The sequence below is a fragment of the Conger conger genome, chromosome 12, assembly GCF_963514075.1.
Source record: "Conger conger chromosome 12, fConCon1.1, whole genome shotgun sequence".
Taxonomy (NCBI): Eukaryota; Metazoa; Chordata; class Actinopteri; order Anguilliformes; family Congridae; genus Conger; species Conger conger.
The window spans coordinates 3,686,052-3,708,794 of NC_083771.1; the positions used below are offsets into that span (position 1 = coordinate 3,686,052).

Consider the following 22,743-nt stretch of genomic DNA (forward strand, 5'->3'; position numbering starts at 1 on the left):
CTCAGATGACTGTAACCAACCAAGAACTGATGCTGTGTTTGATGATTACACAATAAACCATTGTGGCTAATGCTTTGGATAACCTGAGTTCATCATTTCTAAGGTCGTCAGTGTTTGCTCACTGGACAATTTTAACTAGCTAGCCAATGTCAATTTTCAAATTGTATAATGGTATTGATAGTCGCCCCTGCGTGTCGTAACGCGGTAAAAGTTTGGCTGTCGTTAACAGTAGTGCCTCAGCTACACTGCAGTTAACTATATAGCTAGCATATTGTAAAGTGGTTTCAGAAGGGTTGAATAAACCACATATTACGGTGACGTCCATAAAGCGATGGTTAGTGTTAAAATATGTAATGTCGGTAGCTAGCTGTGGTGTTTAAATTTTTCTGGCTGCTGTTTATGTTCTTATTGCATTGGAAGCCAGTTCGCTGACGTTAGCTTAGTCTGTTTTGTGTCACTGGATTTAACTTATCATTTGCAACAAATACCCTACATTGAGAGGCAACGGCCGTTTAACTTGGTCAACAAACTAACCCAGCTAGTATTCTAGTAAGCTGCTAATTAATTTCACATGTTGCCAATATGAAACCGTTGACTTATACAGCTAGCTAGCACTGGCTGGTCTCTTCTTGACAGCATTAATGATAAGCTTTGGTAGGTTCTAGCTAAGCTAACACTTGCTCAAGATGAGCACGAGGCGTTTTTATTAGAAATAATGCAGCTGGCTCATCAGTTTGCAGATGACTAAACTGGTAGCCAAATCAGTCTACATGACATTCAGTTAGAATGAAACATTTCAAACTAAGATGTTTTGTTGCAGTGTGGCTAGCACAGGTTCTAGCTAATAAAAAAGAAAAAGAAATCGACTTCAGCAAAGCTAGCTACAGTACACACTCACCACGTTATGCATTGCTATAAAATGAAATAGCGAACGAAAAAATTACATAGTATGACATATATAATACGTGTTTTTTCTTTGAGTTAAAATAGTTTCACGTTTGCAACGATTCGAAGGTAATGTTTCAAAAAAAAAAAAAAAAAAAAAAATCCACCCGTGTGGTTGAACACGGTCTCGACACTAACTGCACTTCACAATTTGGTTCGCACTGACTTTTTGCTACGCAATACTATTGGGCTGAGCAGAAACGCATGGAAAAGACATTCCTCTAACTATATAGCGCGCGGTTTGGTGGTCATAATCGTATTTGAGAAAGTAATTCTAATATTCATTTACACACATTCTTTTCTGTTTCACTGGAACACTGGCAGCTGCAGCGTTAAAGACACCGATATGTGAAAGGTAGCTAGCTGGGCTGTGTGCACATTCTTACTATCTCGGCGAGCACATGGGCTAAAACCTCGGCCAAATGAAAGCTCAAAATTGACAGAAGTCCTCATAATTAGCTACATTGAGTATCACGGGATATTTACGCTGTCATTTCAGTGCTTGCGGTAGCTGGCTAGTTTTTTATCCTCACGTTTTTTTTCCGCTCAGTCCTTTATGCATTTATTTATTTATATTTTTCACATTGGATTGTCACTTCCAGATCCCCCTGTTTAACCTGCACATCGAGCCGAGTTGGACTTGGGCGAGACTTGTTTTAATGTCAGTTTCTTCTTTCTGTACTGTACTAGCTACTGGATAGATTTTATGTAAACCTCCTGTTGCATAATGATGCGCTGAGAGAGAATAGGTTTAAATGCAAAGTGGAATCTTGCGAGTCGGGTCATCTGTGGATTTTGAGGAAGATCTGAAATAGTGATTAGATCCCCCCTCCTTATCAGTGCGAGACCTGGCGTCTTCTGACCGCAATTTGTTTCCATGTTTTTAGGTTTGTGTGATTTTGCTAAAATGCATCACCAACAGCGAATGGCTGCCTTAGGGACAGACAAAGAACTCAGCGACTTATTGGATTTCAGTGCGGTAAGCAATTGTTATACATTTTATACCCTGGGAAAAAAAGACCTATCGGTTAATGTTTACATATTGCAATCGTATAGCGACACTTATTGTCCTGTTAATTTGATATACGGTAATTTTAAAAGTGTTTTTTTACTCTCTTCGTCTATTATTTGTTTATAATTTGATTTAAGAAAGCTAAAACAAATGTAGTTTGAACTGTGAAGTGTTTTCCAAAACATGCATAGAGTAATATGATATTGCATTAGTAATTTTGTTGTCTTATAGATGCGAAACAGCGATTTGAAAATGTTCCCAACATCAATGGTAGTATATCCTACTTTCAAGTATTTTTCTTGTTTTGTTCTTTCATAGATTATGAAATGCTATGATATATTTGACAACAGACATTTGCACATCTTGTAATTTTTTTGCTGAAATTTGTCTGACAAGCAATTAATCCCAACACTGTCCTACTGAAAGCAAAACGGCATGCTGTACTGCCATTTAGATTAAGGAAATGGTCGGTGTTTTTAATTGTAGGCTATGTCACAGCACAGAGTTGTGTAGCTTCTACGTTTGTTGTGTTTAAATGTGCTTCTTCTAAATAAGCAGTTATGTTGAATTCCCTCCGACTAAATGCACGAAAAAGTAGCGTGGCCGTGGCAAATATGTCTTCTGAGGAATGGTTTTCGGAAGTTTGGACAGGAAATGTTCCCTTCGGCCATGTTTTATAAAATCAATGCTGTCTGTCAACTTCGTATGAAAAATATCGAACTTGTATATCCCAGACTAACATAATGGTAAATTTAACGGTCGAAGTGTACAGTGATTTTGGGAAAGTATTAACTGCTAGATTTTTTTTAGTAATTGCAATTTCTTGTCATTGCAGTTCATTATTTTATCCCATTATTAAGCATACAATGCCAAATTGCTAGGCGGTTGATAGAGGACCTGCATTAGCTTTACGATATGGGAATACATTACGATGTTATGTAGCCTACTTATTTATATCTGTACGGTTTTGTGAATAATTAAAATAGCCTACTATTTTTCATTTGAATAAAATAACAGAAAAATACTTTCCAAGTATGTGTTCTGTAACACCAGAAGTAGGTTATCGCTTTAGTTTTATAGAAATGTAGTTTTTAGAAATGCAGAACTATTCCAAATGAAGAATATTTGAAATAATCATTTATATTCATCATATTAAGAATAATAAGTCCGCCTCCTTTGTTTGTTTTCTTTTAGATGTTTTCTCCCCCCGTAAGCAGTGGAAAAAACGGACCAACATCCCTCGGAAGCGGACATTTCTCAGGCTCAAGTATGTTAATCTGATTTATTCACAATTGATAAGGGGAACTAGAGTAATTTATAAAATGTAGGCGTTCAAATGTGCTATGTAGCGGCTTTTTTGTATAATGATAGGCGATTGCAATTAATTGGCTCATTTAAGGTTATGCATTATTCTAAAATCATTGTCTGATTTGTTTACAATATGCTGAACTACATTTCAATTTCAAAACTCCCTTACTGAAATTTGTTGACAAAGTTGCTCCTAGTGTTTTGATCGATCATGGTGTGAGTGGTTTTGTCTGTGCAGAAGAGCATTTGACAGACCTGTCTGGATCTCTGGCTTGCCTCACACTAGCCACGGTGTGAATATGTTAATGAGCTAAACTGACCACATGCACTTTTACATTTGAGGCCATGAATCTCCTGCGGTTTCATATTCTGTTGAAAGTGGCAGCGGATTCATTGTTAATGTATCACCTGAAGTCTACCGCGACTTAGCAAGTTGCATTTTTTGTCAACTCGAAAAGAAAGCCTATGTTAAATGGGTTGTTTACCAATATTAGGCAATTGCTCTGTTGTGTCTGACTCTTTCTGTCCTTGCTGCCCACAAGATTAGCCAATTATTTAATGATCAGTATGAGATGGTTATTTGTATTTGTTCTCAATATCTGTTTTTACAAGTTTAATTTTGTATTAAAAAAACCCCAAAAAACATTTGTATTGATTTTTCAAATCAATATTCAAAATTATAGTGGTTGATGAATTGTTGGAGCTAACATTTGTTACTCACAATGTGCTCTGTATTTTTTATATTTCTTTTTCATATAGAATCTCTTTCCAAAAGTGTGGAATAGATATATCATGTCTTTCTGACCTTGATGTAGCAGTCTTTGTGTGGTGTGAATTTAGCTGATTATATTGGTTAATAATAAGAATAGTTTTATTAATAATAATACAAATAATAATTTGTATTATTATTAGTAATGCATATTCAATATTATTATTCGTATCATGTATTTTGCCAGACAGAGTAATTGGCCTTAAAGTATCCTAGGGCAGATGGGATTTGATCAATAGTCTTGTTGACCAGTATTCCACTGTAACAGGGGTCGACTTAGTCAGTTATGTTATATGTTGTTGTTGTGCTTTGTACTGTAATGCTGGTCTGTGGGAGGACAGAGAGGGCTCGGCTAGGGCAAATGGATCACAATGCCCGAACGATACTGGTGAATAATCAACGATTGAATCAGCAAAACTGTTGAAATGTTTCTCAGCAAGGGAAAGCAAAAAAATGTATAAATAAAATCTGGTTCCTCTCAAAATATCCCCTTTGTATTCTAATATCTGGAGTACCTATTTATATTTCTTTCCCCTTGTTTAATGTTTTGCTTCATCTTCCTCTCTATGTCCTGCATTTCCCCATTGCATTGTGGGTTTGCGCCGTTAGACAGGGGGGTGAGCAATTTCTTGCACCCCTTTTCTTTGTAGCTTGTAGCTGGAAGTCAGGAAAATAATTTTTTTTGGCAAAAAAAAAAAAAAAAAAAAATCCACAAACGCATAAATATATGTGTAGGCCTGCGCTGTTTTTATTTTATTTATCAATTCGTGTTGAAAGATCAGCTCATGAGGTGATCGCAAAATCCATCTCCTGGCATTTCTTTTCTGTTTGGGGGAGAATGGCAGAGCTGCACGGTAGCGGTAAGGCTCGGCTCAGCTCTGCCTGTGCCAGCCTTCAGCGTTGGAGAAATTTGGGCGAAGGCAGATAGGCTGATCGCATGCCATAGTTTTGTGTTCTTAATCGGCATAGCTTATTAAGTCACAGTTCGGAGTAAGAATGTTTTAATAATATCCTGCTCCATTTGATGTACTTGAACGCAGACAGATAAAGTCCTCCACACAAGCCTGACTGTGCCCTGCCTCTATTCATTCCAATCTGTTTTGGTCATGCTTGTCAGTCAAAATGTACTGATTGCATTCAAAATAAAGATGAAGCGGGGGAACCAGTGACTTAATACTTAATTTCCCCCCCACCAACCCTCGCTTCCGAGAGTGTTTATTTGTCTTGTTCCCAGTAAGCAGAACGACTACAAAAAGCTGTGCTGTAATTGTGCATTGGATTACCAGTTAATGGGCGTTTTAGCAATAATACCAATATTATGTGTGCTATTAATACTAATAATTGCGCTAATAATAATGATGATAATTTCAGGGTTGTGTCTGAGTCTCGTCTTTTGTGGGCCTTTCCTGATGGGTTCAATTAGACAGATTTCTGGGGATCCTCTTTAATTCTCTTCCAAGGGGTTTCCTTTTTAATTTATGTGTATTTCAGCGTGCTTAACACCTTTGGAAAGAACTGTGATTCGGAGTGAAATGTCGTGTTTTTAGAGCCTCGTCTCTACCTGGCTGGCTGCATACTCCAGACTGAGCCTCTGTATTAGGGAGAGTGACTCTACCTCATTAAAGGCGTATCAGCAATGACTGAAAATGATCCAGTGTGGTGGAGGGAGCTGGCTCTTATTGTGTACAGAGGGCCCCGGGTGGGTGGGTTGGTGGGTGGGGGCCGGGTAATGAATTGTCATCCATGGTAGTTTCATAGGATCTGATCCTCATAGTCACGGTCAATTAGATAATTTCTGGTCAGACCGGATACAATATTGAGGCCCTCAATCGAGGTCCACCTTTGCTGCTCAGATGATATCTTCACTCGACTTCTTTGTCTTGCACACTTGTTGGCTTTTTCCCTCCACGGTTTCTGCCCTTGACAATGGCTCCCACTCTGCCAAGAACCCACTCCATCCCGCTCTGTCAGCTTCTGAGCTCCCAGTGTCTCTGTTCCGGGCGGGCGCTGGAGCCTCTTCCTCACGAGCAGATAAGCACTTATGCGGTAAACCGAATACGGGAATGGGATTCTTTGACATTATTGCTAGAAGTAGTGAAACAGATTTATGTAATATACCTCTTCTCCGAGTCAATAACAAATTAGTTCTGGATTAAAGATTTAAGGTATGTATATCGGCAATGTTTACTGGGAAGCCAGCCACCCAAAATGCTATATTGATTTTTAGAATTAAGGAAAATAAGCATTGACCTACCTTGCTGGAAGAATAAAATTAGTGTTAAATTATATTAACGGTAATAGAAATACGTTTTGGTAGAGACATGGCTATTTGTGTACTAAGTGGTCTCCACTCGATGAGGACCTGTTTCTCTCCAGTGTCCTCTACGCTGCCGTTTTCAAACTGGTCTGTGCTTGGCAGGCAATGCTGAACCTGGCCTCGAACTCTGTGCTTGGCTTGAGTTCGAGGAGCACACTTGTTTTATGCACCTAGGATGGAAGGTGGTGGAAATTATTTATGGAAACAAGTACAACTCTCGCTGGCACTAAGTTTTAGAAGATGTATACTTTTCGTTGTGGTGATCAAGTGTCTCTTTGTAGTGTCACTGGTATTCAGCCCTTGTTGGGAGGAAGTTGGACTTTTATTTTTATCAGTGCTAAGGTGCAGAAAAATCCATAAACGAGTGTGAGAAAAACAAGACTGTTCTTTTCACCGATTGGAGCTCCTGACTAAACGGCAAAGTGGGAGAGTACGATCTGTGATATCGCAGGAGGTAACCCTTCCCAGGAGTGGGAGGGTTCTGGCTGGAACCTGACGGAACCGTCCAGAGGAGCCCTCGTACCCACTGCTGTTTTCATGTTGTCTCTGATGTCTCTCAGCCCTCGGTGTTTTGAAAGAATTTCTGATTTGCGTTGATAGACGCACCTGTTCATACAACTCCCAAAGCATAATTAGCCTTTTTGAAAATAAAGAAAAAGAAGAAAAAAAAAAAGAATGTCAGCCTTGTTTGTAATTAACTCGATGGGCGATCAGCACACTCTGAAATGCAGACCTTGAATTAAAGCGCTGAACTTGGTGGGGAATTGTCATGTGCACAGCAAAGGCACAGCCCCCAAATAACATCCGTGTTTCAAATGACAGCAATAATTGGAATGTGAAGGGATTTGATTCAAGAGTGGGATATGAGTGGAGCGTTCAGCTTTTCAGTCTTTCCTCTTCCATGCTGTGCTCTGCCTATTTTAAGGCCCTGGGAAGAGATGTCGTTCCCAGGTAGTGATTATTTAAGGCACAGATGTGATAATATCATGTGGGCATAGACTGAGGGACAGGTATATTCTTTTGCCGCGTGGGGTTGAAAGACGGGGTGGTGGGGGTGGGGGCGGGGACACAATGGCCCTTAATTCATACTCTCTTTACCGGATATGTGTGAGAACGTTTGGGCCACAATCGGGACTCTGTTGTGGAGTAGGTGACTTGCGTGTCTGGAGTATGGGAAATGGATTATGCTTTGATGGCCTGCCGCGCACATTGTCTGGTGGGGTCGTACATTTGAAGTGAATTAAGGCCTGAATGTCTTTTATGTGGGACGTTTATGAGATGAAGGGAGGGGTTGTCTGTTTATCAACTGCCAGCTCGAGGAGAATTGAAATGCAGGAGTTTTAAGCAGACCGAGTATCTCAACGATGGCTGCGCTTGGTAAAGCGAACCTGAAACCTACATTTGATCTCACTTACACTGGGTTATTTATCAAGGGCCAGTTATGCTGTAAGAGCATTGTACACTCACTGAGCACTTTATTAGGTAGACCTGTACACCAGCTTGTTAATGCAAATATTTAATCAGCCAATCATGTGGCAGCAACTGAATGCATAAAGGAATGCAGACAATGTCAAGAGGTCCAGCTGTTTTTCAGACCAAATGACTGAATGGGGGAGAAATGTGGAATGATTGTTGGTGCCAGACAGGGTGGTTTGAATATCTCAGTAACTGCTCATCTCCTGGGATTTTCACACACAACTAGATGTGCAGAGAATGGTGCAAAAAACAATAAACATCCAGTGAGCAGCAGTTCTGCAGGCAGAAACGTGCGAGGAGAATGGCCAGACCAGTCAAAGCTGACAGGAAGGTGACGGTAACGCAAATAATCACACATTACAACAGCGGTATGCAGAAGAGCATCCCGGAACACACAACACATCATAACTCTAAGTGGATAGGCTACAGCAGTCTAAAACCAATAAGTCTAAAAAATAAGTGTAATAAATACCTAATAAAGTGATCACTGAGTGTACATTTTCATGGGTCAAGCTTAGCATTCCTGTTCTGACTACTGTGATACCGTGTTTCACAAATCAATTTCTGTTGGGTCTGATGATTGATGAGGAATTATTTAATTTCATTATTTAGTATTTGTTTACCGGTATGATTTGTGTCATTTACCACTCTTTTTCTTTTCTTTTATTATTATTATTATTATTATTATTATTATTATTATTATTATTATTATTTATTTAGCGAATAGACAGTTTTGTGTAGCATGTGGGGTTAATGTGCAATCATGACTCATGGCTTTCGCAAACTGGACTTTCTTCACAGCTTGACGTTTCAAACACTTTGTTAAGATGCTCCAAAATTCATAAAGAAATAGATGACCAAGACAAAGTTTACCCACAATGCAATTTTATTTTTTATTTTTCATGACCACTTTACTGGTTGCTTTTGTATGTGCTCGGACGCAGACAAACAGAGCCAGCGCAGGCCCGCAGTGCGCGGTTCCACACAAAACAGAACCGATGCCCTCATTTCGTGAAAGACATGGGTGGGCACACAATAGCGTCTGGAATAGAACAGTGTAAAAAAACGTCCTTCAAATTGAATCTTCAGCGTTTTTTTCGCCAGGGAGACGGTAAAGTAGCCTGGAACGCCCCGTCTGTCTGAACGGACGAGACGGTCCCGGTGACCGAGGCGGCCTCGGTCGGGATAGAGCCCGAATTCTATGCACGGAGGGGCACGGTGCCGGGGTCTTTGTTTTCTGCTCCACCTACCTCTGGCTGTTCCTGTGGCCCAGGTGCACTGGGCCCGGCCTGGGAAGCGCTCCCTCCTCCCTGCCCGTAAATCTGCTGGAACACCCCTAGAGCCATCTGCTGCAGACACAAGCCAGGGAGGGAAGAGTTAATGGGGCAGTGATGAGGGGGAGAGGGGAGGGGGATCCAGCAGGCTTTTTCCAGGGTAGGGGGGTGTGGGGTGTGGGGTGTGGGAGGGTTTCAAGGAGGTGGTCCCCTTCTTTTTACACATTTTAATTGGCCGCTGTTCCCCCCCCCCCCCCAATATTTCGGCGTGTTTCAGATATTGGTGTGAAAATCGTGACGTAGTATAATAAAAAGGCAGCCAGGTGGTAGATGTGGGATTGGGGTTGGGGGGTTCGCAGCGAATACCTGCATACTACCCTTGGTGAATCTCAAATTCCCCCTCCCCTAAAATGGCAGCCAACAATTAATACCAGAGGAGCTTCTGCTCTGTGGCGGTCTGGTGGCAGGCGCTCATCTGCGTCTGAGGAGAACACGATTCAAATTCACTGATACGATCACATTTACAAAAGCTGCAGAGTATGGACCAATACATGTCTGTGTATGTGTGTGTCTGTATTTGTGATTGCATGTGCACGTGTGTGTGTGCGCCTGTGTGTTTGCGTGTTTGCTTGTGTTTGCATGTATGGGTGTGTGTGTGTATAACCATGTGGGTGTGTATGCTTGCATGTTTGTGTGCCTGTGTGTGCATATGCGTGCATGTGTGTGTCTGTATTTGTGATTGTGGGTGCGTTTGTGTGTTTGCTTGCGTGTGTCAGCTTGTGCGTGTCTGTGTTTACATGTTTGCTTGTGTGTGTAAGCATGTGCGTGCGTGCGTGCATGTATGTGTGTTTGCATGTGTGTGCTTGCTTGTGTAAGTGTGTGTGCTTTCTTGCGTGTGTGCGTGCGTGCGCACGTGCTTGTGTTTGGGGCCATTGTTCACAGTCGTTGGAAAGCAATGGTATCCCTGAACTCTCCGGTGTCGAGCCGCTGCTCCTCTCTCAAACCCTGGGCCTCTCAAACCCTCTCCTCTCCCCTGTCCTCTGTCTGAGAGTCGGTGGGAGACAGACGGACAGTTCCCGTAACGGTATGAAACGCGTGGAGCGCAGTCTTAGCGTGTGCACTCAGAGCACGGAGCGCCGCGCGACGTCAGACGCGACCCTGCGCGCGCGTGTTTCCGGCGGACCGTCGCTCGGGGCGACCGTCCGTCAGACTGAGGCTCTCTGGCCTGCAGGCGGACCTGAGGCGAGGGAGCTGCCTTCACGCCGCCGCTCACGGGTAATCCCGCGTCCTGCTCCATCTCCAGCGTCTCCGAGCTTTCCCCGCCGTCCTCCGCTCCGTCAGGACTGCGAATATCACCCGCGTCGCAAACGGGCGTCCTCTTTCCCCCGTCCGTGCGATGTGCCAGCGTGTTTCAGCGGTCTTCCCCTTTTTTTGCTTTTGTTTTCATGCGAATAAATGCGTTCTTCAGCTGGCCTTTTTTAAGGCCCAAACTAAAAGATGTAGCTGAGAGTTTTTTTTTTTTTTGAATTTCCCACTAATTAGTTTTTTTTTTTTTTCTGCTACTGTGTGCTTTACATGCATCTCCCAACAGCTTGGAGCAATTACGGCTTAAATTATCCAATAAATATGCATTTATGAAGTTTTCTCTTTGCTTTATGTGTTAAAAGGCATCATGTGTAAAATCGGCCAAGCCACCAATTTGGGTTTTAAACTGTTTTGAAAGGAAGCAAATTGCTTCAGCGTCGCGGTGAAGGAAGAGCAGGTGATGCTGAGTGTACGCAGTGTCTTCAGGCTCGCTTGTTCAGAATGAAAAGCGGCCTTGTCTCACAGCTAGCATTGTCCTTCAGAACAGAAGTGGAAGACTGGGCTGTTTGTGTTGGTTGTCGGAGCAATTAGGCTGTATATCACTCGACTATTCAGAAACCTATAAAAATCTGCGGAGAAGAATCCGGTGAACCCAGGGACGGTGCACGGTTGGACGCGTGAGGTGCTTATCGGCCGTTATTGCCGTCTCCAATAGGACGTGCGGTCTTCAGTCAAACGAAAAAGATTGAAGGTTCATATGTCAAGTGTCCCTAGGTCACCTTCAAGGCATTGACTGCTACAGATTTGGAGAATTAGAGGAAAAGTGGCGATCTTTGTTTCTTGACGGTGGTTTGAAAACAATGGCCTTATATCGTCTTCATTACAAGACTTACTGCAGAGGCTTGGTAACATAAGTAGAATAGCGTGTAATTATGATTATGAAAAATAGCGCACTTATGCTAAGTATCACCACTGTAAGAGTAAACCTAAATGGCTGTGCTTCAACTTTCTGTGTATGAGCCAAAACTGAAGCTCTTCTAATGACAATCATTTGCCTTAATGTGTCTGAGAGGAAAAATGAGGTTTGACTTCTGACCTTTGTGGTTGAACACAATAGCTGTTCCCAAACGCTGCGAGACCCATGTTGGGAGGCAGGCGTAATGGGTATATTGTTTTCCTTTTTGGTGTTCCGTCATTGTGCTGGCGTGCAATTCAGATTAACCATGTGTGCACTCTGTGTATGTTAAGCGATTTATACACATATAAAGTATACTTCAGCTTGTGTACATGGGTGTGTGTGACTGTGTGTATGACTGTGTGTGTGTGTGTGTGTGTGTGTGCATATATGTGTGTATTTGTGTGTGTGTGTTTGGGTGTGTGTGTGTGCGTTGGTGTGTGTGTGTGTGACTGTGTGTGCATATATGTGTGTATTTCTGTGTGAGTGTTTGTTGGTGTGTGTTGGTCTGTGTTGGTGTTGGTCTCTGTGTGTGTGTGTGTGTGGGTGTGTGTGACTGTGTGTATTTGTGTGTGTGTGACTCTGTATGTGACTGTGTGCATATATGTGTGTATTTGTGTGTGTGTCTGTGTTTGGGTGGGTGTGTGTGGGTGTGTGTGTGTGTGTGTGTGACTGTGTGCGTGCGTGCATATATGTGTGTATTTGTGTGTATTTGTGTGTGTGTGTGTGTGTGGGTGTGTGTAACTGTGTGTGACTGTGTGTTGGTGTGTGTTGGTGTGTGTTGGTTTTGGTGTCTGTGTGTGTGTGTTTGTGTGACTGTGTTTTTCACTGCATGTGTGTGTGTGTGTGTGACTGCATGTGTGTGTGTGTGTAGACTTCCAGTCATTTGGCCATGCAGAGTGGGACAGTGGAATGTAACCAGAGCTTCAACAGAGCCATTCCCACAGAACCGCTCGCACATGAAAGGCTTTTGTCTGGCCCTAATATAGGAACAGCACGCGCGTTTTTTTCTCTTTTTTTTTTTTTTAAAGTTCTGCAGGTGTTCAGCACGGAGTAATAAAACAAACCCACCATTTAGTCTGCGTAACTCCAGCCATGCAGTGTCTGGGTGGGGTCTCACACTTCTCCCCCCCCCCCCCCCCCCCCATTTTTATTTTTTTTAAACAGCAGCAATGAATCGTGGGGCCCCCCTGGTTTCCTCTGGCAGCGAGGGCAGTGATTGGCTGGAAGAAGGGAGCGCATGGCTAATGTGAAAAGCAGAGTGACAGGCCCTGCTCAGTGTAACCTCCTTCCCTGGCGTTGCGTGCCGTAGCAGGACCAGAGGGAGTGCTTCTCCCCTGTCCAGTTTCCACTGATGAACGGCCTGCTCGCGTTAGCAGGGCGCTGAATTAACAACAACGTTTTTGCTTTTATTCATTACGATGAAGCCAGACCGAATTTGGAGGCTAGCTGGTACGGCGCTGCATGAAATAGCTAAACATCTGTGACCACTTGAAGGACCTTTTTGGAAAGTAGTTATTTGTTATTATTTATTAGTTATTAGTGTTCTTTGATTGAAAACAACCCATTTGTTTGTGTTGAGCCTGCTATGTCAGTGTGTGAATTTTTGTGCAAATATATATTCATCTTTTTGGTCTGGTCAAAATGTTATTTTTATCCTTGACTTTTAAATGTATAAATGTCCTGAGCTTTCTGGAAACCATTCTGTGGATTCCGCTGGTTACCGAGTAGCTCGTAGCTCGTATGTGACTTCTGACCTCTGAGGATTTTTTTGCGAAGCCTTCTGGAATAGCGTTGGTATAGATCATCCAGGCTGTCAAAGGTGCAGAAAAGTCCTAAGAAATTGCACAGGTTTTCAGGGTCCTGGGGGGGGGGGGGGGGGGTCTATCTTTCACAGCAGGCTCATTCATGATTTCTAATGTGGATGGGAGAATTGCATGCATGCACATGTGAAATGAATTAAGGGTATGAGGCGGTCTTAGGAAAGCGGGGATAAGGGCGGGGGTTCAGTGCATGACTCCCTCTGCTCTCTCCCTGAAACCGCCTGCTTCCAGTGGAGTATCATGTCTAACGCTCTCGATGAGCGTGTCCCATCTGGCCTTCTGTGCCTGGAGGTACCGTGGTGTGTGCCACGGTCTCCACTTGCCTCATTTATTTCCTCCGACTCTTGATTTGTAGGGTCCTACGGATTCCCCTTCACATCCTGGGTGTCCGTGGAAACAGGTGCACAGGTGACTAATTACGGTACGATTATTGTACCGCCTCCGCCTACCTATTTTTTCGATGGGCCCCAATATGTAACGGACGCCGAAAACACGGTTCCCAGAACAGCGCGTTCCTATCGAGTGTCTCCGCTGAAATGTCCCCGGAATGGTTTACTGAGTGCGGATGCCTTCTCTTAAGAGTGTCAGAGTAAACCATCTTTCACACTTAAAATGTTTTTATAAATACAACTGTGAACGCACTGCATTTGCTGTTTTATAGTGTGCAGAGCCTCATTTGCAGTTCATAGAAGATTTCTTTAACAGTATAAATTGTTTTCACGTTGTTAAACTGCCGCGAATTAACATGCAGGAAATGTTTACCTGTTTGCCAAGTAAATTGCTTTCTCACTTGCGCTCATGTTTTGATATTCCTTTAAAAACACCGAGATGAAGGCTGTTTGTTTTTGCTCATTTCGTTCACCACTCCTCTAGCAGCTGAGTCTGGTTCCCAGCGAGGGTGGGGTGGGGTGGGGTGGGGTGGGGTGGGGCGGCGTTGGGGGGGCAGAGAGTGGCACACACAATGATGACAATGGGACGGACCCGTGGCCTTGTTCTCCTGGCATTGGATGTTATTCTGTGATAGCCAGTGCGATCGCCTGGCCTTGCAGGAGCGGCTAAGCGCTCACCTACAGGGCTGACGAGTTTCGGGATGAAACCCGCCACCGCGTTTCGCGTCTTTGTTGTGGCTGTGGCCTTTCTCCTCTGAAGTTCAGCTTTTAGGCCTTTAAAGAGAGTGTGTGCCGCTGTTTGCATTTGGGGCTGCGCCTTGGCCTGTGTTAGCTGGATGGTGCGTGTGTGGGCTTGTTGCGTTTCTCCTATGCGTTTTTTCAGCGTTGGTATCTGGCACTTGGATTCACACAAAGGGGGAATCTAAGAAGAATAAAGTATGTTTCTTGAGTTGAAAAGCTCTCCGCAGAGTGGGGAAAAACACGTACACACAGTGAGCAATTTATTAGGTATGTATTAGACTTATTATTATTTTTTATTGGCCTTATTGGTCTTCTACTGCTGTTGCCTTTTGACTTAGAGGTTTGATGTGTTGTGCATTCAGAGATGACCTTCTGCATACCACTGTTGTAATGTGTGGTTATTTGCGTTACTGTCACCTTCCTGTCAGCTTTGACCAGTCTGACCTCTCTCATTAACAGTGTGTTCTTGCCCACAGAACTGCTGCTCACTGGATGTTTTTTGTTTTTCGCACCATTCTCTGCAAACCTTAGAGACTGTTGTGTGTGAAAATCCCAGGAGATCAGCAGTTACTGAGATATTCAAACCACCCTGTCTGGCACCAACAATCTTTCCACGGTCAAAGTCACTTATATCACATTTCCTCCCCATTCTAACATTTGGTCTGAACAACAGCTGCCCCTCTTGACCACGTCTGCATGCTTTTATGCATTTAGTTGCGCCACATGATTGGCTGATTAAATATTTGCATTAACAAGCTGGCGTACAGGTCTACCTAATAAATAGCTCATTGAGTGTATATGGTAGCTGTTAAGCACAAGGCTAAATTTCACATCTTTTGAAGATGCTTCACACTATATTGGGCCTCAGTGACAAGACCCTTATGCCGTGTAATGGTTGCATATTACAGCTTGTTGTATTCAGCTGCCAGTCTACCTCGCGCTGTACCTTGAACGCTTGCGATGGATACGGATCCGTAAACAAAGACTTAGTATCCAGCCATGGTGCAGATCGTTGGCTGCCCACGGTCCGCTCTCCTTGTTTAACGGCATTAGCATGTTGGAATAAGAAGCACACAGTACTTGTGCCGCTCCGCGTGTTTACACTGCTGATGTGCTCCGTGGCATCTGTTGGGAAGGCATGTATGAAATCCTAACATGTCATGCGTGTTCCCCCTCCCCGAGTGGACGACAGCAACATCATCTGTCACCATATTTACAGGGCCGTTCAAGCAAAAGTCGCCATATTATTCATATTTATTCTCTTGTTATATTGCAATGTTACGCCTCCGCCGTGTATTTATTCGTGATAACCTGTACAGTGAGGTGCCCCTAAGATTTGCTGAAAAGCTATTTGGTTTAGTCCCGTTTTATAATGAAGGTATAGCTTGGATCTGCATGGAATTGTCATCCAGATTAGTGTTTTAGCATACGTTTTCTTTTGAATGTGTGAAAAAAAGGTTTTGCATGGTGAGAATTCTTGATGAAGAGACGTGTCAAAGAAGCTTTTTTTTTTTCACAGATTCGTCTCTGAAAATTAATTCCTATATCAGAATGTAAGACATACCTGTTTTAAGTGTTGCTTTGGTGTGTTTGTATTCATGCAGGCTATGTGCTTTAATTGACGAGCAGTAGTGTTCATGCTACAGGCGGAATGAATTAGGCCTATATTTAATTTTGCTCCACAAACTGTTGGTTTGATTCCCGACTGCTTTCTGAGTTTGTGCAAGGCACACGGCCACCTCAATAAAAGGCAAGTTGTCAAAAGTGAAAATTGGCAAAGTAGAAATGATTTTGTATGTACTGTTGATGATTAATATGTTTATATTGCATTTAATGTTACCATAACATAAACTTAAAAGTTGTGACAGCATCTAAAATTAGCATATGCAATTATGTGATACATTTTTCGCCATGTAGCTACTACTTACATTACCTCCCAATCCCCACATAGTTACAGTAAATTCAGAACATTTTACATTCACATATTTAACAAAAGGAAAGATGTTACAATGTTCTAAAATAAATGAAAACAAGTGTCATAATGTTACAAGTATGTCAGCTCTTCATACATATTTTTAATAGTATGCATGTAAATTCACGTGTTTACAGTAGATAGAATTTTTCCCAATTGTAATAAAATTGGAAATATTGAAACACACGTATGCTAATAATTATGTTAATGTGCCAAAACATATTATGTATGCAGAATACATATTTTGTATGCTAGAATATTGAATTGAAAATATGTGAACGTGTATTTATCGGATGAAAAGTTTTGGTCAACAGTAATGAGGTCCCACCCTTACACACTGTTGGTGTGAGTTCAGTTGCAGGCTGTGACAGCCTTACCTTCTGGTTGTTTTCTAATACACGACACGTTATTTCAGAATTTCAAGGAAAATACATCATTGATTACGCTTTCTGTGCTACAAAACCCCGACTTTCTTTCTGCATTTTTTTTTTTTTTTTTTTTTTTTTTAGCTTGAAGGCTAAAGTTGTTTTTGTTTTTTTGAATCCTCAAGCATTTGTTACTGCCAGGCTGTCCTTCGTTGTTGTACATACAGTGCAGTGGCGAAGCCTTTGGAAGCAGACCGCGATGTAGTCACAGTGTGCAGGAAGGGAGGGTCCTGTACTTCCTTTGAGGAGAGCCCAGTCTTACTCGTCTTATTTTGAATGGGCGCTCTTCACCGCTGTGAGCTAACATAGCGTGGACTGGAGAGGCTGCCCTCCCAGACAAACATAAAACTAATGTTATCATGTCAAAAGAGGCCAGCTAACATAAATTGCCAGTGTAGTGCGTTGCATTTGGAATTGTAAGTGCTTCCTGTAGTTTGTTATTGCAGGCTTTTTTAACGGCCCCAGTTTGACTTGAATGAGCATGTTCCCGTCGAGGGCAGTGCCGATGGTCTCTGATGAGAGAGTCTGAAATATGGGGGGAGAAGGAGAGAGAGAGAGACATACGGAGGAGAAAGAGAGAGAGAAAGAGACACAAACACAGAGAAGAAAAAGAGAGCGAGACACACATGGAGGAGAAAGAGAGAGAGAGACACACATACACACAGAAGAGAAAGAGAGAGAGAGAGACACATACACACAGAAGAGAAAGAGAGAGAGAGAGACACATACACACAGAGGAGAATGAGAGAGAGAGTGCCAAGAGTGAGGGAGAGCAGCCATTGGAGGGGGGAGGGAGGGAGGGAGAGAGCAAGTGAAGGAAAGGGTGACGTGGGATAGAGAAAGAGGGAGACGGAGAGCCGCAGAAAGTGGGGTCCACTGAAAACCGAAAACGCTAACGCTAAATAGACATGCACTCCGCCAGGCAGTCCATTAAATTTCACAAATTAAATAGGTATTATCTTTAAATATTTAAAGGTTAGATGAATGTTGATAATGGATTTAGACAGCCATTAAGCTGTAATTGCTTTCTAATGTAGTTAGTGAAAGACATTTGATACAATTTGTGCAGAACTGAGAACAGCAACAGAGAGAGACCCTTATAGAAGAGCCTGTTCAGCTCCACTTTAACCCTTTCACAGAATGGGGCTTGTTTAATTTTTCAGGTTTATGCTTTGCGAGAAAAACCCAACCCTTTGTGCGCTGGGACTTCTGCATCCTGTTATGATACCAGCAAGTAAATGAGTGCTGTAGCACCCTTGCAGACTGATAACTTGTTAGCACTTTCTCACTCTGGGTATCCTGAACCAAGAATATGGTGCCAAAACGGTGTCAATCCTATGCCTTCCACCAACACAATGGAGAATGTCTGTGTGCTGACAGATATTAGCAGCTATGTGACGTGTTCGCAATGCCACAGTGAAGCTAGTGCCAGCTTTTACTGGCATGTGCATCAGTAGTCTTTGAAGCTGGGTGCTTTGTGTGGCTTTGTGTGGAAAATTCATGTGGAATCTTGGGCCTTCCCCTAATAGACTGTCATGTCCTTTAAGAGAAGGGCACCACAATTAATCCTCCCTGACTGCTATAAATGTACATGTAACTTCAGAAAGTTTTCACCTCCAATTGGTTATTTCTCTTTTTGCTGTGTTGAAAAGTCAAATCATAATATGTTTCAATGGGATTAAAAAAAAAAAACTTTTCTATGAGTAACTAAAGTATTTGTAATTATATTTTAAATAAAAAACCGGAAAATGTTTCATGCTGATGAGAATTCACACCCCTTGTTTATTAACAACCTAAAGTATATTCCATTCTCGAGAGATCACACTGAATATGTTAACGAGGTCCACCAATGTTGATTTTGAATCCACCTTGCATGATTGCAGGACAAATGCCATTGACTGTCCATTGTAGAAAGTCCATTGTAGAAAATATACCCGGACTAGCAAGATTACTGATCGAACTGATAAACTGCACAGGAAGGGCAATTCTTAGTGACTGATTGAAGTATAATAATATAATTTAACTGACACTTTTATCAAAAGGGACTTACAGTTGAATAGACTAAGCAGGGGACAAATCCCCGCTGGAGCAATTGTGGGGCTAAGGGCCGTGCTCAAGGGCCCAACAGCTGCATGGATCTTATCATGGCTACACCGGGGCTTGAAGCACCAAACTTCTGTGTCCCACATCATGTGCCATAGCCACTCGGATACAGGCTAGTAAGTGACTTGCAAGACCGGTTACAGCACTGACAGATTTGCCAGATTTTGCCGGTCAAAGCTGGTCATAGCTGGATTGCCTGGATACACCAGGGAGAACACTCTGTTTGGAGCGGACCAAACTGTGCCCATCAGCCAGGTAACCCAACTGTAGAGCACGTTTGCCGTAGCATCATGCTATTGAGTTGTTTTTGGGGAGGATGGACTGGGAAGCTTATTGTCATGAAGAGCAAGATGGAAAATACAGACAAATCCTTGCAGAGAACCCGTTTCAATCCACAAGAGAACTCAATTTAGACTGAAGATTCCAGATGTTCAAGCTGAACAGTAACCCAACATACACGGCAAAAACTACTACAAAGGCATAGCTTAAAAAAAAACCAAGTTCAGTATTCTGGGATGATTTAGCCAAACCCCACTTGTATCCCATTGATGATCTGTGGTATGACCTGAAAATCTCTGTCCACTGAGTTTAATGTGGCAGTGAGAACATTTGCAGGGAGCAATGGGCAAAAATTCCGATATCTAAATAGCTCATATAGACATAACCGAGAAGACTCGGAGCTGAAATTGCTGCCCAAGGCCTATTGACAAAATGCCTACTCTGAGGGGTGGTGGGGTGAATACTTCTGTAAATGAGGAAAGCAAGTCATTCATTTTTGGGGGGGAAAAAAAAATTGTGTTGTGAAGAGGAGACAATAGGTAATGTTAAAGGTACAGTAGGTGTTTATCCCTGTTTACACTGTGAACACAGTGATGTTGAAACCCCCCTCCCCCACGCCATTGGCTGTGTCAATTAGAACCAATTTTCAACCAATGAACTTGAATTGTTGTACAGCTATTCAATGTTTCAAAATGTTAAATAGTTCTCGGGTGATTATATTTTTGGTATATGCGAGTGCATGTTAATGGAGTTTTCTTTGCAAGGATAAGTTTGGATTCCAGCAGATGTGCAGCTAGTGGGTTCAGTGTCAGCAGAATAATGCAACGCTATGTTCTTGGTTTCAGCTCAAATGAGGAAACTCTAAGCAGCGTAGACTGAACAAAAACTGTGGGAAACGGAGTTGTCCGAATATGCTTATCTAGCGCCCCGCTCACGGTCAGAACAAAGCAGGTGTTCACAAGCTCAGAAATGTTGTTCCCCCCCATAATTCACATCTTTATCTGCTCAGCAGGAGTAGGCCTTGAAAGTTTACCAAGACGCTTTGCGTTTTTTTGTACATGGCAAGGTTTGACGCAGACATCAAATGACGAGCCTTCTCTTAGGTTTACTGTCTTTCAAAAATGTAAATGCATCGTGGAATCGGTCGCCTCCTGCCACGACCAGACACTAAATAATTTGGTAAGGTAAACACTCAAGAACATTAGTTTCAAGTCCGGTTAGGCTCACTTGGAATATGGGTGGAAGAGCAGGGCGGTTCTCTGTTTTCGTGTCGTACTGTTATGATGAACACGGACGCCACAGTGTCCTGGAACTGTGTTCTTCAGGATGTCCGACACCGTCAGTTCTCGTGTCCCACATCGACACAACAGCAGACGCAGAGCGCGGCTCACTTTATGGTTTCTGTGAAATGTCAACTGGGGATTGTTGCTTCCTCTGTAGACAAAATGCCTCTCCCTGAAACAAGGCACTTTGGAAAATAAGCAGTTTTGCTTGTGGGCCTGTGCCTCGGAGGGCTCTTCGTTCATGCTTACCAGTGAGTTTTCCTTTTGAATTTTACCTGTTATTATACATCACAGAAAAGCCTCAGTTCTGCATTTCTGTCAAAAGTTTTTATTTATTAATTTTTTTTCAACGGGGCTTTCTCCGTTCCATTTCTCAGTTCAAATAATGCCAAAGTGCATGTTTTTTTGGGTGGACGCTTCAAATGAATTAACAGTTTCATCTCTGTCAGCAGATACGGCCCACCTGAAGGATTACGGGCTGCGTTTGGAATGAAACGCACACCCAAACTTCGGGGGCTTTTTAGCTGAGTCACATACACACCTGCCCTTGAAATTGGTGACCCTAAATAAAAAGAAAATAAACTCATTTGTAAGCTGACTTGAATGGCCTCGACTTAAGGGCGACTGGAATTGGTCATCAAAGTGGGGCTTTGAAGTTGCGAGTGATTCAGGGCTGAGATCGTGCTGAGGCTTGCGATGGGGGGTTATGTGCGTATTCGACCCCCCCCTCCTTCTGAAGCCTGGAAATGGGGCAGGTCTCAGGCTTCCTCAGCGGGTCTGTAACTGAGAGCTATGTGCGCTAACAGGTGTGGCTTGGGGTAGGCCCCTCTCTGCCTGGAGTGGTATGATCAGAAAGTTGAGAGGTTTTTAATGAAGAACATCCTGGTTAACGTAAACTCACCGTGTTCCGAACAGAACACGGGGAAGCGACCACTTCCACCGGAAGTTAACGTCCGTTCAATGGCAGTTTTTCTCCTGAGGAATTATGATTATGGTTGCTTATTGACTATCTCAGATACTAATGCACTTTGATTAATGTGAATTGGACCAATAACTATAGAGAAAATAACGAATAACTGCACAACGTCCCTGTGTTCAGAAGACCACCGTGTTAGCTCACGATGGTACGAACACCGCAGTATAAGCCTGCCCGGTTCGTAGTCTCTCATTAGCAACAGCTTCCCCACCACAATGTCACAGTGGAGCACTATTACCAGGCCACTGTATGCTACAATGGATCGCGTGTATGACTTGTACCAAGTTTTTATGAAAATGGAAGGAACATGGTGAGCTAACATGGTGTCCGGGACATGGTGAGTTTACGTTACCAGAAATATGTGTCCATTTAGATCCCTTCTGCTGATATGTGGTCTGTTTGTCAGAGCCCCAGGCTCAGGGGGTCAAAGCCAACGTCACCCCCTCACTCGACATGCGTCACCTCTGTGGGTCCAGTATACTGCTCTAGGTTTCAGCAGACGAGGGTGTCCACTAAACGTACATCATTATACCGTATAATTAGTTTAAAGCTCGTTTCGGGCGCATTAAGCTCTCTTAGGGCAACATGCATTTTAATGCCGTTGAACCAGGTTTGTCCTCCCCCGCAGGGCTCGGAAATTGTTCTCCAATTTGGTAGCGCTTAAGGTCTTCCCTTTCATGTGCCTTGGCGTATTCTCCCAGGTGTGAAGCCTTTGCTTTTTTGTGAAGGCCCTTCCTGTCGGTGTGGGATTAGCAGCGTTCAGCATGGGGGTTGAGGTCGGGGACAGCACTTCAAACCGTCCCGTGCCACGCATGGCGTTCGCAGGATTCCTGGCTGCTCCCGTGTTTTTCTTGCTTTCTGGTGCAACTCATTTCCCCCCCCCCCCCGTTAGCCTGAGGGCACTTTTTCTTTCTGAAAGAATGCCATTTATATGACTACTTATTCTGTTGCCACTCCCTCATTGGCTTTGTAGAAGATGAGAGGACATCGCTCCTAAATCCAGTGAATGCCGTTTTTTTGTGTTTGCATACACTCTTGAATTGTGTCTCATTCATTTAGGTATAGTCGCACAGAGAAAGTTCCCTTTCTTGTTTTTCCGTGAAACCTTTGTAGCCTTGGGAACTGTGCTGTTCAAAGGCCAGAGCTTGTAAGGGGGAAGGCCTGGAGATGTTCTTCTGTGAAACTGTTGTTTAAATAAAATTGGAGACACTGACATGTAATCGCATGTCAGACTCGTCCTATTCTGGCATTAGATAACTGGCCCAAGTGACAGAATAAATTAGTGGGAGGGCCACTGTGAATGGACGACTGCTGTTTCCATGGAGATCACCTCAGACACCAATGGCTCCGAACTTTCACTTCTGCCGTCTCACAGGAAACATACGAGTACT

At 43.1% G+C, this 22,743-nt stretch overlaps 1 protein-coding gene across 4 annotated transcripts in view; it reads left to right on the top strand.

Moving 5' to 3' along the window:
• Nucleotides 1-642: 642 nt before the first annotated feature.
• LOC133141643 (transcription factor 4-like) overlaps nt 643-22,743 on the top strand; it is a 193,406-nt gene continuing 171,305 nt past the window's right edge. For 2 of the 4 annotated variants that reach the window (XM_061262213.1, XM_061262210.1), the window contains exons 1-3: nt 1,823-1,924; nt 2,189-2,227; nt 3,152-3,224. In XM_061262213.1, coding sequence (XP_061118197.1) covers nt 1,823-1,924; nt 2,189-2,227; nt 3,152-3,224 — 214 coding nt within the window. Of the gene's footprint in view, nt 655-1,130; nt 1,301-1,822; nt 1,925-2,188; nt 2,228-3,151; nt 3,225-22,743 lie in introns of those variants that run through there. The other 2 variants (XM_061262212.1, XM_061262211.1) reach the window with 2 other exon arrangements.